At 43.4% G+C, this 16063-nt stretch overlaps 1 protein-coding gene across 1 annotated transcript in view; it reads right to left on the bottom strand.

Moving 5' to 3' along the window:
* Nucleotides 1-8336: 8336 nt before the first annotated feature.
* The window catches only part of AASS (aminoadipate-semialdehyde synthase), a 950357-nt gene continuing 942630 nt past the window's right edge, over nucleotides 8337-16063 (bottom strand). The window contains exon 24 of the mRNA XM_069629092.1: nucleotides 8337-9068. Within this exon, the coding sequence (XP_069485193.1) occupies nucleotides 8950-9068 (119 nt within the window). The 3' untranslated portion in view covers nucleotides 8337-8949. The remainder of the gene's footprint in view (nucleotides 9069-16063) is intronic.

Below are 16063 nucleotides of genomic sequence, written 5' to 3' on the forward strand. Positions count from 1 at the left end.
AAACTAAAAATTACCAAAAAGTGGGGAAAAGTCACTGCTGCCACCCGCCTATCCTTGTAGCACACCTAGAGTAACCAAAAATCCTGAGTGCTAGTTTAGGGCAAAACAACATTTCAGCCCATTGTACTGCAGTGTAAGCTGCATTGTACAATTATAAAAAGTTACCACAAGTGAAACAAAAGTAACCAAAAGTTGTAACATATTCATACGACTAAGGGAAACAAGGTTTCCCAGTACTGACAGCCTGAAGGACAGATCAATTTCCTCATAACATATGAGCACAGGCCAGTGTAGTGAAGCTTACCGCTACAAAAGTACAGGTCAGATTCAAAAATAAAAGCAAATAGTTTCGGGATTCCATAAAGATGGAAGGAAAGGTGCAGTAAAAAGAAATCTTTCCTAACAATCCTTGTGCTTCTTCTTGGAGGACTGGAATTCGTGCAACCGAGACCTCTTGCTAGGGGTGGTTCGCTTGGCCAACCTTCTCTGGCCTAACAAAGCATGACTCAGCAATGAAGCAGAGTCAGAGGCCCCGTCGGTGTTCCTCGAGCCAAGCGACGAGACGGCGGCGATGATCCCTCAGTGTCTTGCTAGAGAACGACTGGCAAATTTCGCAAGTCCAGGATGAAAGGTTGTGGATGAAGGCAGTTGTCGTGATGATCCTGTACGTAGACATTCTTCAGTCCACAGCAGACACAGGTTTTTCCTCATGGATTTCACCATGAGGTAGGCCCAACTACGCAGACAAAGCTTCATCGAAGGATACCGGCGGCGGTAGGTCAACAGTAGCTGCTCTGTTGCTCCTAAAGCCGGTTGTCGAGTAGATGTAGAAAAATATCTATTTTTCATGAAAAGGATGTTACATTCTTATGTTAATCGTAGAAAAGTTGAAGAGATGGCTGACGGGGGAGGAGCTAAGGGAGGTGTTCCTATATGTATGACCCGAAAATGACTAATAGAGCACAAAAGTGACTGAAAAGTTTAAGTTTAAACTGCTCTACGTTACCAAGGATTCTCAGCCTAACGACAGGGAATATTAACAGCATGTGAATCTACGAAAGATCCAATGCTGGAGAATTAGTGATGTGATCCTGGATGTCACCATTGTGGTCATACGCTGCGCAACAGGGGGAGAGTAGTTAAAGTGGGTTTGCCTGAATTGTCTGCTGAATTTCAATGTTAACCTTAACATCTATTTAACTACGGTTTTTTCAGTGAATTTCAAGGGTTTAGTTATAGTATAGTTTCTTTGGGGCCCACTAGCCATGCCCTTCAGTCCCCCACTTCCGTTAAATGGAGAATTGGGGGGACAAAAGAGTTAAGAAAAAAAGGACCCTTTACCGCTAGCGCTGACCCATGCAAGTGGATGGGAACTGACACCGCAGGGATCGAGGAAAGTCGGCGGCACACTGCTGTGTGTGCCGCCAGTAAGATAAGAGGCCAGTGGGGAGTGAGGTAAGGGGGGATGCGGGCCACAGTGGTCTATCTGATCACCTATGCGCCGCACCGTAAAGGTAGTCGACATTTTCGTCCGCGGAATTATGGGTGGCGTAGTGATCACATAGATTCTCCATTATGCACCAATAGCTTTCTATAGTCCCACTAGCCATGGCCTCTGGCCACGACTGTCAGTCTTGGCCACTGTACATGTTACAAAAATAGTTTTTTGGGGCCTTTGGCCATGGCCACTGCACATGATGCACCAATAGGTTTCTTTGGGACCAACTATCCATGGCTTTCGGCCTTGGCCACTGTACACATTGCACCATTTGGGGCCCAATAGTCATTGCCTTTGGCCATGGCCACTAGTCATAACATTCGGCAATGGCCAGTGGCCACTGTCTCGGTTGCACCTATAGCTTTCTATGAGGCCCACTAGCCATGGCCTTCAGCCATGACAAGTGGCCATGGCCTTGGCCACTGTACATATTGCACTAATAGGTTTCTTCGATAGCCATGGCCACTAATTAAATCACACATTACATCACGGATGACCTCACTGATATTAGTGGTCTGATTAATTACATTTTGAAATATATTAACTTTGTTCTGTTACATAACATTATGCAAATATTTCATTCTTGCATAGTACATTGCATTCTGGCCTGGTTTCTTTAAATGTAGTGCACAGTGTACAATTGTAGGTGCATACAGAGATTATTACAATGAAGATTAGTATATTAGCATTACGTAGAAGGTGATGTGTTACATTGGAATACAAATTCATAATTTATTTCCAAATGAAATGACTAAAAATATTAGTAATACAATTGCCATAGGTATAATTAAATATTTCCTTTCAAATCTTTAATAGGTTTTCTATTAATGCAATTTTGTAGTATAAGTAACTTATTTGTTTTTGTATATTAACCAAACTTTGAATTCTTAGATGCTTTACTATTACAATGCACACACTTGATATCATATTTGAGCATCTTTCTTTGAATGTGTTCATGTAATATTACAGTAAGGAGAATTGTACATTTAAATGTGTACATTTACTATTTTCCTAACATGATTAAACATGTTTCTACTATCTATTCTTATTTTTTATATTACTACTACATATACTTATGATAATGGGCCTCATTACGAGCATGCTGGTGCATAATTGGCATACGGGTATTCCGTTTACCGATGCGTTTCCGCACTGGCATTCTCAAAGTTTGATGGTGGGGCACCTGATTTACCTCCAGACAAGAGGTGGAGGTAAGTCAGGTGCCTTACTGGCAAAAAATAGCCGGCATTACCGGCCCCGGCATAACCGGGGTCGGTACTCCATGGAATGAGGAATTCCCACCAGTTGTATTCTGCCAGTAGTTCCAGCACACCCAGTGGCGGGAACAGTAATTCCGTCCAGTGGAATCCCAGTGGGATACCACCAGACTTGTAATGAGGCTCATTATGTTTGAAACACCTGAAATAGATTTACCTGAAGCAGGTATTTGCTTACTAATATATGAAATTCAAACCATTTGTAGAACGCTACATATTTTTATTTTTATCTGTATAAGTTTATATGTACTATAAATGAATGCTCCACACAATCATATGATACTTCTGTATCAGTGTGTTGGTCCATTTTATGGTGTTAAAGTGTAATAAAATATGTATCAAGAGGTGAACAAAGATATTCTTACTTATATTATCACTAATCTCATATGATGCAATTATTGATCTCATCAGTGATGTCTTGCATGATGTCATTAGTAATGCCATCAGTGATGGCATGTGTCATGTAATTAGTGATATCATTGGTGGATATACACTGTGTACCAGGGGCCGAAAGTTGAAGTGCACTTGCTTAAAATGCAAGTGCAGAATTTTAGGGGTTTTGTTGCGTTAAATATGATCATCTTAAGTCTCTTAACTAATGTGTTTTCACTGAAATTAAGGTTTTGCTACACTACAGTTTCCTCAGAGCCCACTAGTCATGGCCTTTGGCCGTGGCCACTGTACATGCTGCACCAATCGTTTTCTTTTGGGCTGTCGAGTCATGGCCAGTGGCCACAGTCTAACATGTTGCATAGTTCCTTGAGGTCTCACTAGCTATGGCCTTCGGCAGTCGTCTAAGCACATGTTGCAACTAAAGCTGTCTTTTGGACCCACTAGCATTGGCCAATGGCCATGTCAAACCCTTAATTGTTACCAAGCACCCATTGCCCCCTGACTAGTAGCTTTAAGGACTGCAAGATTTAAATAGTGGTTCGATCAATCCTGCGATAACGGGAAAAATGGCTCAGAATGAAAAAGTCTCCCACATCCTCACAGGCCCTCAACATGTGTCGCCCTTCTTTTTTTCCAGGTCCCCTCACTCCACTCAATAGTTTACTTCCCTGTCTCCCATTCACTGCTTCGTGGACACACATTTATTTCTGAGCAAGTGTTGCTGCGGTAATCTCGTGATATTCCTGCGGTCTTCCTCAGATAAACCAAAAAGTTTATACCCGTAACTGGCACCCCAACCCACCCCTAAATCCCCAACTTCACATGGTGTCTTCTTCGTCACTCCCAACCACTAGCCTGATGGGATTGCTATTGTTATTTATATAGTGCCTATGGCCAGGTCATCTAAGTGCTGTCGTTCAAAACAATCAGTGTTTCTACTAGGAGTGACTACATAAACAAAAGAGTTTGGAGTCTCTTTCTGAAGGTGAGAACATTATTACACTATGCTGGGTCGTGGGGAATTCATTTCAAAGTATCATGGCATCCTTTTTCCTCCTCCAAATAGCGTTTTAATTTCTTTCATTTGAGACTTCTCCCGGTAATAGCGCGGGAATCACTTGCATCAAGCAACAAATAAATGGTGGTGCTGTCAATCTGGAAAAGTGAATACCCTTCATTTGAATAACAGACGTAACTTGATGGCCGTAGGCCAACCGTCTTATGCACCGAATTATAGAAATATAGACTGTTATGCTTGACTAACAAGCGGCCATTTCAAAACGTAGCAGAGTTGCCATTTTGCTTGTTAACATTGCTCATTTACTTTCTGTCTAAAACTGCTTTGCAGCTTGCAATTCTTGCAGATTCTGCTTACTCTGCTCAACTGTTAACATTGTTGTCTGAATATGAAAGGGCAAGGTCGCGGGACTGAGGAGTTTGTTGAAAACTCCTCATGAGTAGCCCAGAAAGGAATGCCCACGCTCCCTCTCTGTAGCCTTGAGGGAGAGCTGCAGGGCATTTAATCACTTCACAGCTGCCAGCCAGTCTCGTACGATGGTAGAATATGTTAGAATAAAAACAGCTAAAGGCTTGAATTATGCTCTTTCTACGGCCCCCCTTCGTAAAACCCTTTAGAGCGTGTCGGCTCCCAGGACACGAATAGTACCTCAGATAGTAAAGCATGGAATGTGGCTCTTCCCCCGTGTGCAGCTTGCTTCCAAGAACAGAACCACCGTGTTCTGTTCAACAACTAAAAGATGCCTCCGCACTTTCTAAATTGCACATTGTTACTAGAATAGACATCGAAAGTGTCATAATTGTCATACTCGTCGGAAATGTCCATCGTCGTCCCGAGTTCAAAGAAACTTAATAAAGGAGGGTGTTAAACATGACATAGCTCCAATTAGCGCCTCAATGTCTATGGGATGCAGTGCGCTCTACAAATGTAAAAAATAAAAAAATAAATAAAATAAATAGCTGATTTGTAGGATATGCATTTTGTATATATGTAACTGATGTACGTAATTCGCTCTCTTGCGTCCCTTGAGGTCTACGAAACTCACGTCGCGGGGCGTGAGACCAGAATTGGCCAATTGGGACTATTTTTGCTTGCAATAAACGCTAGCATTGGGAATTTGAACCTCGTGTCTGGCGCATCTTTTCGTGTATGGTCATTGCCTTGTTTCCATATCACGAGGGACCCCTAGGGGCCCCTTTCAGTGCGAGGCTGGAGATGCCGGGTTACGCATCGCGGCCAAAGGTTCTGGCTTGACGCTCTCCCCAATGCCATAGCAAGCGCGCCATTTACCAGCAGCAATCGCAGACGACAGCCCCGACACCGCCCTCAAACCTATCCTCAATGCTGTTGCAGGCCCCCTTTTCCATGGCATAAAACACCAGCCCCAATGCAGTGTCCTTTTCCCCGCTTTACAGAGTGTCTTCTGAGAGGGGGACAACGGCTCTACATGGACTCAATGGGTGCAGCAGAGCCAAAGATGGCAGTGGCTTGAGTCAAGGGCTGCACGGTCACAGGAGAAAGGGGAGGGTAAAAACAATGAAACACATGGGGCCATGGAAACAGCAGCCTGGAAGGATGGGATGGATGGCCATGACAGATGGGGCAGGGCTTCACTACTAAAAGGGACAGGCGCCCCTCCTACAAGAGAAGAGGGGACTGGTTAACCTTATCTGATTCGCCTTTGAAAGGATACAGAAATGTGGTTACACTGTTAGTCTTCTTTTGCATATCAACAGGAAAAGCAGACCCCGGAAGAACTACTGGATGGATTTAACCCAAACCCGTCAAGGAAATTAAGTCAATGCTTTGGGGCCAAATTGTTTCTTATTTGGTACAAATCTGCCAAAGCATTTTCGCATCATGGCTGTTAAATAATTGCACTTTTTCTCTATGGGAAAATCAATGGGCCAAAAACGGTGGTGTTTTGTTTTCTTAACTTTTTCATTCTATATCACATTGTTCCAGCACTGGAAGGAAGACGATGGTGGAACACCGGAGAGGAGAGGCTGTGAGAACCAGCCAGATATGGTAGGAGCACTGGTCCAGCAACCAGAAGGACATTGGGAGTGGCACCTGGGAAAAACAGACAGGAAGCGAGCAGCGCGAGCGGGGAGAGGAACGCTGCAGGAAGAGCCGCGAGCTAACGCAGAAATAGACAAATAGACAATAGAAGCTCAGCTTCAGCAGATAAAATCTGCCTGAGCATGGGTGCACCAGAAATAAATCACTAGCCCTTCAACTAATAATTTACTAAAAACAGGCTTGCAAGAAAGCCTTAATAAAAGGGAACAGCAGTTCCCTAGGGGCCATTTCATGTCCCATGTCAGGAATGCAGCAGGGTCTCATTTCTCAAGCCTCCCCCTAGTCCTCCACTGTCAAACCTGCTTTGAGCAGGTAGGTGGACTGGGCAGGGAGAACTGGTCAATCAAGGGAGTGGGAGGGAAATTTGAGTAGGAGATTGCGAGTCAGGGTGGGCTAGTTGGGGGGGGACAGGAGGTGGAAGGACATCCAAGAGACCAGCAGAGGACAGTGTGAAAGGAATGTGGAGGTTGTTGGAGAGAGGGGTCTGTGGAGTGGTTGTGCTTGGGGTTTAGGAGGGAGTGAAGTTGTGGTAGAGTAGAGGGGATCAGTAGTTGTAGTGGCAGAAGAATGGTAGTAGGAAGAGAGAGAGAGGGGAGGCAGCTGTTGGAAAAGAGAAGTATGATATGATATATGATATGATATGGCATTTGTAACGCGCCTATACACAAGTGTTTCAAGGCGCGACGAGGCAGGGAGGGGGGAACAAGGGGAAGACAGACAACGATCCTACTAGGCCAGATGTCATTCAGATCGCGCAAGTGTATGAACAGACAGTAGTAGCAATAGCAGCATTTTAGGGCAAACGGTTGATAGCCAAAGATAGAAACAGACAGTAGGTGTCACCTAGCCATAGCACTAACACCCACTGTGGATGCCTGGGATAGGGAGGGGTAAACCGAGGTAAGCCAAGAGCGTGAAAGGGACAGCCCTAGCCCAACAATTGCCCAAGAACCTGGTTGGCCCAAACTGTCTAGAAAATCCAGCAGTTGATCTACCTGTATTAACAGCCAATAAACAGCATTGCACTGTCAGCTTGTTGTCAGCGTGGTTCTTCAAAGTAATGACCCAGTCTCAGGGAGTCGATTTGATTTGATTTATTCTCGTCACATGATTATTTAACTCATACAATATTCACATCAACATCTCTTTTAGCCTGTCTACATAGCCAATATTACATGAAGTAACTTGTATTGGAATGCTCTGTAGCAATCGTTTTTTTGTGTTCATTCGCATTATTCATTCGGAACGTGAAAGTTATTCAAAAGAGCTCTGTGAAATTGAATTCTTTGAGGTTGCTTATGTGGAAGGGCTCTGAAGATGGACTCAAGGATGGGGCTATAGAAAATGACAGCCACGTGAAGAAAAGAAAGATGCAATTGTGTTCATCATTGATCTGCAGATTTCTAGATGGAACAGGTCAGGTAAATAATTTTAAGAGACATCTGGCGTCGACAACTAACTAGTCTATCGTCTTTATCCATTGGACAATTGCAATAGTTACATTTAGTTTCTGGAAGGTTCTTGGATAGTTTGTTATGTCAACAAGGCAGGCTGTGAAAGTGAAGCTCTGGTGGGTGAAGAAGTTGTTGCAGGTTTCTTCAGGTAGAGTGAACAGGTTGGTGTGTTCGTTGTTTTACATAAAAAAATAAAGCTGCCTCTGCTGCTATCCAAGAACGATTTTCTGAGCTTGGTTTTTCAGACATCCATAAAAACTAGGGCTTTGCACCTTGTTTTAGGATGCATAGACTGGCACGACCAATAGTATTTGTAGGTAAAATGTTGTCAAAACAATAAGTGACTGCTCTAGTACTCCAGCATCTGTATCACAATAAGAAGGAACTTTAGTCACAGAGCTTGAACAGCTGTGTATGGACACTGGGTATGTCACTTGTAGCCCTGATTAAGCCATTTACATCATGAGCCCTACATTGCCTGCTTCTGGATATGAAGAAAGTTTCTGGCTAGGTCTAAGTCAGGAAGATATTTAAGATGATAAGCAATTTGTAGGAGAAGCAAGGGTAACATTTGGTTAAGAGAATATTCATGATAAAATACTATATACAAAACACCAGAAATAAATCTATTTATTTTAAAGCAGAAAGACATCTAAAATGATGCTAGCACCCATTTAACATTTCTTTACTTACAAATATGTTTACAACGTTAAAATAATTAAGGACCAAAGGGCTTGTATAAACAATTTAGCTCCCGGAATAATAAAACTGATTTGGTACATAAATTACTTGTTATTCTGAGTTGTTCCACATTTGTTTTGGCAGAAATGCTTTTATCTTTCTTTATTTAAATGTTTTGACCTCCCCACACAAAACCCCACATGCAAGGCCTAGTGCAGGAACCGTTTGGTTATGTTTTTCAGTAGCCACGTTCCAAGGTCATTATACCGCTTGTTTATTCAAGTTTTATAATCTCAATATAGTGACATGTTATATCCAGCGTAACCTTTTCCATTCTCCACCTACTTGAAGGTCTGATACTTTCTTTACCAGCCTGCCAAACAACCCTGACAGGACGATATTAAGAAAACATGATGCTGCTCATTTATAAAACATTACTGCATGATCAAAATGTTCTCAGTAAAAGCCTGAAAATGGAAAGAAGTGTTCCAAGCATGATAATGTACATAATTACACGTACAGTCTGTATATTCTACTGCTGACACCCTAAAGTGTGAATGTGCTCTTTGTATTGTACAAGATTCCTTCTTCTTTTGTGCGTTCAAGTATCGGTCCATATATATTCGGTGTCAAGGGAATTACCATGCCTTTTGTATCAATTTCACCTGCAGAGAAAACAGACGGAAACAAAATTGATAATCTGTAGTGCGTATACACATGCATGCATATGCACGTTCTGCCACAGTACCCATGGTTTAAAGAAATAATACTGTAGTTCTAACTGACAGCTCCCAACTCCAAAACCGCCTGTTTGTGCTTTATTTATCCTTGTTTTGAATTTGATCAAGAATCATTATATTTCAACTTTCAGAAACTGATCTTTATAGAATAACCTCTGTGCTCCCATAATTGTCTGCAGTTGAGATACCAACACGTGAAACAAACTGGTCAATGCACATATCTGCAAACTTAATACCCATACGCATTAGAGACCAGGTTGGACTAAGTAAAGGCGAAACAAAAAAGGTCTACTTATCCTCTGCATTGCCAAAGGCAGACTAATTGTCTCTTTCTGAAAATGTGCCATTTAGTATATCCCTGTCCAGTGGTGTACAACCGCCTGGCATCCACAGCAAAGGACTGCACAGACAAGGGCAGGCTTTGATTTACCCTTTTAGGTCCTAAAGCAATGGTCTGCAACCTTTGGCTCTTCAGCTGCGTTGGACTCAAACTCCCATCCACCCTATCCAACAGTCAATGGTGAGTGGTCATGGGAGTCATAGTTCAGAACATCTTGAGAGCCACAGGTGTTCAGTCCCCTGCCCTAGGGCCATACATTATGACCTATTAACGGCTTTGTCCATTTTGAAATCAATGCAGAACTACGATGTAAGTCCGATTTCTGAAATCTGCATGATCACTTATGACCTTTCATCAACTTATGTACCAATTGTATCTTGTAAATTGCACTATTTTATGTGAAGGTCACCAAGGACACTGATTTTTTTAAATTACACTGTTAGGTTTCATAGGAGGCTAAGGATTTTAAAATTGCACCATTTGGTTGCCTCAGACCTTGCGGTTTATTTAAATTACATTGTCATGTCACCCGGGAACCTGTGGTCCCTGCCCACACTCTCCCCATTACCTCTTGCCTACCATGCTGCTGACAATCCTGCTCCTCCTACTTATTGCCTTTTATTTAATTTTGTATGTACTTAATCAAATCGTTTTCTGGTTACCAAAATAAATGTTCACACGTACCATGAATGCAATTAGACCGGTAGATTAATAAACATGTTTGTGTAGTACAGAAGACGAAACACAAACCTAAAATACATATCTACTGCCCTAAAACATTGTTACAATTTCTCTTGTAATATGCCCATATTTAATCTAATAGCATTAACGGTAGCTAATATCAGCGAGATCTGTGTTCCTACCAACAAGTCTAACCAAATTCATCAGTTATAATCTGTGAGGGTTCATACATATTGAAAATATTCTCATCTTATCTCAGACGTTTGTGAACAGGTGTTTCTAGGATTCTAGAATGTCCTTTCTAATCGACATCCTCTCTCTGCATATTGAGATTTCCATATCAGAACGTGGGTTCCCAAAGCACCAAAGCAATTTAATCTAAAACGCACAATTAAAGTGCAAGAACGTCTACAAGCTCATTTAGGAAGATGTGTTGGTAAAGATTAACCACATTAATTCAATCATATACTCTGTAGTTGTTATAGTTACCTAATTTCATATTATTTCACCAATCCCGCTCCAGATGCTTCTTTTTAACCCTTACTGGATTAGTTAGTAGGATATGTTTGTCACAACAAATGTCATCTATGGTATAATCCCAGGTTGCAAGTAAGGCATTTAACGCTTTGGAATTATGGCCCACAGCAATCATACACCGGAAACTGATTAGAGGGTTTTCAGTTGCCCGTAGGACATTGTGATAGACATCTTTTTCCATAATATTCGGGATTTTAAAGAATGAAGGCCTATCTCATTACGGATTAACATCATTGGCACAGTAGCGGGTAGAAATAGATTGTTCTTCCAAAGCAGCCTAGTCCAGTTCTCTGGAAAGATGGGAATTGGATCCTTGTTTAAAGCCCTGGTTGTTAGTGCTCTCAAAAGGGCTACTGGCTCACCAGAGGTGTAACTTAGAAAAGTTATTTTACAACTGGAATGGTTGCATGAAGTCCTGAAATTCAAGAATCATTCTTTTCGTTGGGTTCATCGGCTCTCATCCTAGAATGGATTAACGGTTTCTCATGTGTCGGAAGAAAGTGGACCAGTAAAGCCATGCAAGTGTCTTCCCTCTAGTGACATTAGGCATTGGGCTTGGTCAGCTCAATCAATATCAGCTAGTGATAATGTGGGTCCTAGAATTGCACTCCTAATTATAATGGAGTTTAGGTGTTAATTATGTATAACTGAGAAATTAATGAAGAGGAAGAGTGAGAGGGCTTACTTTTCTAATGTCAAGAGACAGCTCTCTTACTAAAGAGGCAGTTTTGATTCTTTCCCTTTACACGGGATCTGGCAAAGCGTCCAAGTGTTTAAAGCAGTCAGATTAAGAGGGTAGATGGATGTTATTTCTTCAGGGAAGAGGTGAAAAACATACCAACTAATTTATTTTGTTTCACAATTAAGATGCTTACTGAATGTGTGATCTTCCTTATCAAGTCGCTGCAGTATGAACAATGAAGGCCAGCTAGGTATCTTATGGCTATGGTTGAGGTAACCTTTTCAAACACCAACAGCATAGAAAGTCTAAAAGTGGATTCATAATCACTACTTGCTCGAGGTATCTTAATTCCTCAAGACACACTACTTAAACTCAGAGCTGCAGAAGATGAATGGTAGGTGTGTACGCACTACGTGGAAAAGTGAGATCATTATCATGCACAAATTACTTCACTTGGAATTTGGTTTTGATCACTTGCAGGTTGACAATCCAGGTAGATATGTACTGGCAAAGGGGGCAATACAAGGAGCAGACAGATTTCAAGGGTAGGGTCGAGACAGGGCCGAGCTTGGTGGTCATGCCTGGCACTAGGAACCCACCGTGGGCCGAACCTGCAAAATGGCTGCACAAAATGCTTTCCTTAAAGCGATGTACATATAGCATTTCTGCCTGTAGGTAAATGTATACCGGAGTCAGTACCCCTTTACCTACTTCGGAAGGATGAAAGGCTGAGTTAGTCTTGACGGAATGAGAACCTACAACCTGAATATCACACAAAGACCCATTTGCTCAGACCAGAGGCCCCATCCCGTCCAGTTGGCGGCCTCCTTTTCGTCTTACTTTGTTCTTTTGTCTTTTAGGGCTTTTTTCGTGTACCTGCTACAAATGGGCGCTTCAGCTCCTTCAACTTTCGGGCACCCAGGAGTCTGCAAGCCATCTGCCTAAACTGAAACGGACTAGTCCTAAGTTGTTATTCGAAGGGGGAAGGCAACCCTATCCGCCCTCTCTGGGTGACATCCCCCATCCCTGCCTGACACACGCCTGCTTTATCCCCTGGGACCTATACCAACAGGGCTGTTGCCCTTGCTGGTGCCAGGGCAAAGGCTCAATAAAAGTGTCCTCAACACTTTCTTTCTCTCAAGCCACTTATAGAATCGACTCAGGCCGGACATTTAAGCACGGCCAGTTTCCCAAGTATCATTGAGACAGACAGACAGACAGACAGACAGACAGACAGACAGACAGACAGACAGACACACCTCTGCAGGTCACTAGAGTGCTCAGGTTGCATGCTGGAACATTTCCAACTCAAAGAGCTTGCAAAGCACCAGTTAGCTTGCACATCTTTGCTAGTTAAAGTGAGCAACACAAAGCGCCCATTTAAAAACAAAGTTGCTTTAAATCAATAATTAACTGTTTTCAACATTGTGAATAACCCAAGAAAAAAGGACAGCTCATATACAAAATAAGTCAGGATTCTAATATTCTTGGACTACTTTCTCTGTTAAGAAGTTGGTATTAGGTGGGACAACTCAATACAACCCATTTTACATTTTTCACATCATAAGGAGTATCTGCATGACAAAGTGAACAGACACTGCATAATACACATGCACACACACAAACACACAGTTATTATTATGTGGGCTTTCTTGACACAATAAGACATACATTACTCACCGTAATCATATTTCTGATGATTATATCAGTTTCGATTCACATGCTGTAACTGCTTTTGCACACCATTAGCCCACTGACCACTCTAACTTGCGCTCTCTGCACATTTGCTCGCTTACCATGCTTAGCAAGCTCACGTCCTCGACCCGAATCAGCACATGTCCAGGCTGCGGGAGTTCTACACTCTAACTGTGTTGTGCCTTAAGGTCGCTCACAGACCATCTCAATTGTGTTGTGCCTCAAGGTCACTTACAGACCTGTGTTGTGCCTCAAGGTCACTTACAGACCATCTCAATTGTGTTGTGCCTCAAGGTCGCTTACAGACCATTTCAATTGTGTTGTGCCTTAAGGTCGCTTACAGACCATTTCAAATTGTGTTGTGCCTAAGGTGGCTTACAGACCATTTCAACTGTGTTATGCCTTAAGGTCGCTTATAGACCATCTTAATTGTGCCTTAAGGTCGCTTGCTGACCATTTCAATTTGTGTTGTGCCTTAGGGTCGCTTACAGACCACCTCAATTTGTGTTGTGCATTAAGGTCGCTTACAGACCAGTTCTAATCGTGTTGTGCCTTAAGGTCGCTTACAGACCATTTCAATTTGTGTTGTGCCTCAAGGTTGTATACTGACCATTTCAAATTGTATTGTGTCGTGCCTGATCTGGGTCACATCAAATCTAGGAGTGTGCCACCGCCTAGCACTTCAGCCTGTGATTACTCAATTCTAGGGCTGCCCCGACCTGTGCATTCCAGCTATTGTGTTATCCCTATCTAGGTGCCCAGGATTCTAGCCATACTTTAGCATTTTCACTCACTGCCATTGCCATACCAGTCCCACTCAGGAGACCCTATCTTGTCCCTATCAACAAGCTCTTAGGGAACCTATTCAGGCAGCTTGCACCACCATCATGCACGTCAGCGTGCGCCTTCTACTGCACTACATCCTAGCCACACACACTGTCTATTCATTCAACCACCCAAGTCAACCACTCCTACCCTTGAGATTAATAACCTGGCCTGCCCAAACCTACTTGACCCAGCGTCACCCACCACGACTATGACCCCTTAACGAGCCCCTCAGCAACTACCGGTGGCGCTCACCACACTAGCAACCAGATCAACCAATACCTTAATGACCCAGCTCTCTGGCTTAAACATTTTGCCACGAAACCAACGCCCAACCAACCCTGCCCCCTTATTCTCAGGAATAAGAGACTAGGCACCAGATTCCGCATTCGTCCTTCCCGCACCAACACCACTAAGCATACCCTACACACGCTACCTAGCCCACCTTCGCCCACCGCCACTGGCAAAACTAAGACCACAGGGGTCAAATTGCCTGTGTTCAAGGGCACCCTTATCAATGCTAGATCTCTTACAGCACACACTCTTGACATAGCCGACCTTATCACCACTGCCGACCTTGACTTCATTGCCATATCCGAAACCTTCTACATGCCACCTCTGGCCCTTCTCTATCCCTGGCCTTACCGCCTGACTATGGCATTACACGCTGTGACCGCTCCTCTGCACATACTAGAGGTGGCGGCGTGGCCTTCATACATAAAAACTCCCTTGACCTAAGAGTGGTATCCGACTTCAAACTCGAATCAGCTGAACTGCTGACAATCAAATTACTACTAACACCTAACCAAACTGCCACCCTTCACCTTATCTACAGGCCCCCAGGTCCGGCACCCACCTTTGAGTGAAATTTCCACTCTCCTTCTTGACAAAACAAAAAACAACTCACAAACAATAATCTTAGGCGATCTTAATCTAGGTCGTGGTGACCCAAAACATCCTGTAGCAACTGATCTGGAGAATGCTCTTATAGACCTTGGCCTCACCTTGTACATCCAAGAACCGACCCATATCAAAGGCAGGACCATCGATTGGTTAGCCGGCTCCAATTGCAACATCCAGGTCCTCAATAACTCCCCATGCTTATGGTCTGACCATCACATCATTACATTTAACATTGAAGCTACCCCGCGAGCCACAACACTTATAGCCCCAGCACTCCCCACCCGCAACAAAAAAAATATAACAAGAGAACAACTCCTCCCACTGTTACTCCCCTCTCTTAATGCGGCGACCAACTCTTGCTATGATCCCACCTCCCTAGCAGACACTTACAACCAAACGATGCTCACGGCTATGGACTCTATAGCACCAATCAAACCTAGGAAGGCCAAACCACGAGCACATCTTAACTCCTGGTTCACTCCACAGCTAAGAATCCTCCGCAAAGCCAAACGCTGTGCGGAAAACCGTTGGAAAAGCCACCCGTCTGATGAGCATAAAGATGGCTTCCTCCTCGCCTCCCTCACTTATAAAGACGCCATCATCACTGCTAAACAAGAATCGCTGAACAATCGTATCATGCAAGCCGATTCTAACTCCAAGGAACTCTTTAGAGTCATAAAAGAGCTCGAAACCCAAGTCTCCCCGCCAGACACTTGCACAAAAGACAGCAAATGGTGTGCTAACATTCAAGCAGCCCTCCTAAACAAAATCTCTATGCTTCAATCTAAAATTAAAGAAAAGCAGGACTGCCTGAAGCGCGACAACCGCTCACTCTCCCCTACCAGACCCACCCTTTCCAACACTGCCAACATTAAACCCTTCACCTTCGCACCGCTCTGTCACCGAGGTAGAAAACATCATCCTCAGGATGAAACTATCCAACTGCCAAGGTGACCCGTGCCCAGCTCCCATCATTAAGGACTCCGCCCATGACTTAGCCCCTTTCATTACAGCCTTCATTAACCCCACCTTTAAAACAGGTATTGTCCCGGACAACCTTAAGGACGCTTGGGTGATCCCGCTACTAAAAAAACCGTCTCTAGACCCAAGCATACCTACGAACCTCCGACCTATTACTACAGTACCATTTCTGCTTAAAATACTGGACCGTGCAGCTTACCTGCAGATCCAAAACTACCTTGAATCAAACAATCTGTTAGGTCTCCGACAATCCGGATTTCGGCCCAGTCATGGGAC

The sequence above is a fragment of the Ambystoma mexicanum genome, chromosome 12, assembly GCF_040938575.1.
Source record: "Ambystoma mexicanum isolate Mex_15411 chromosome 12, UKY_AmexF1_1, whole genome shotgun sequence".
Lineage (NCBI taxonomy): Eukaryota > Metazoa > Chordata > Amphibia > Caudata > Ambystomatidae > Ambystoma > Ambystoma mexicanum.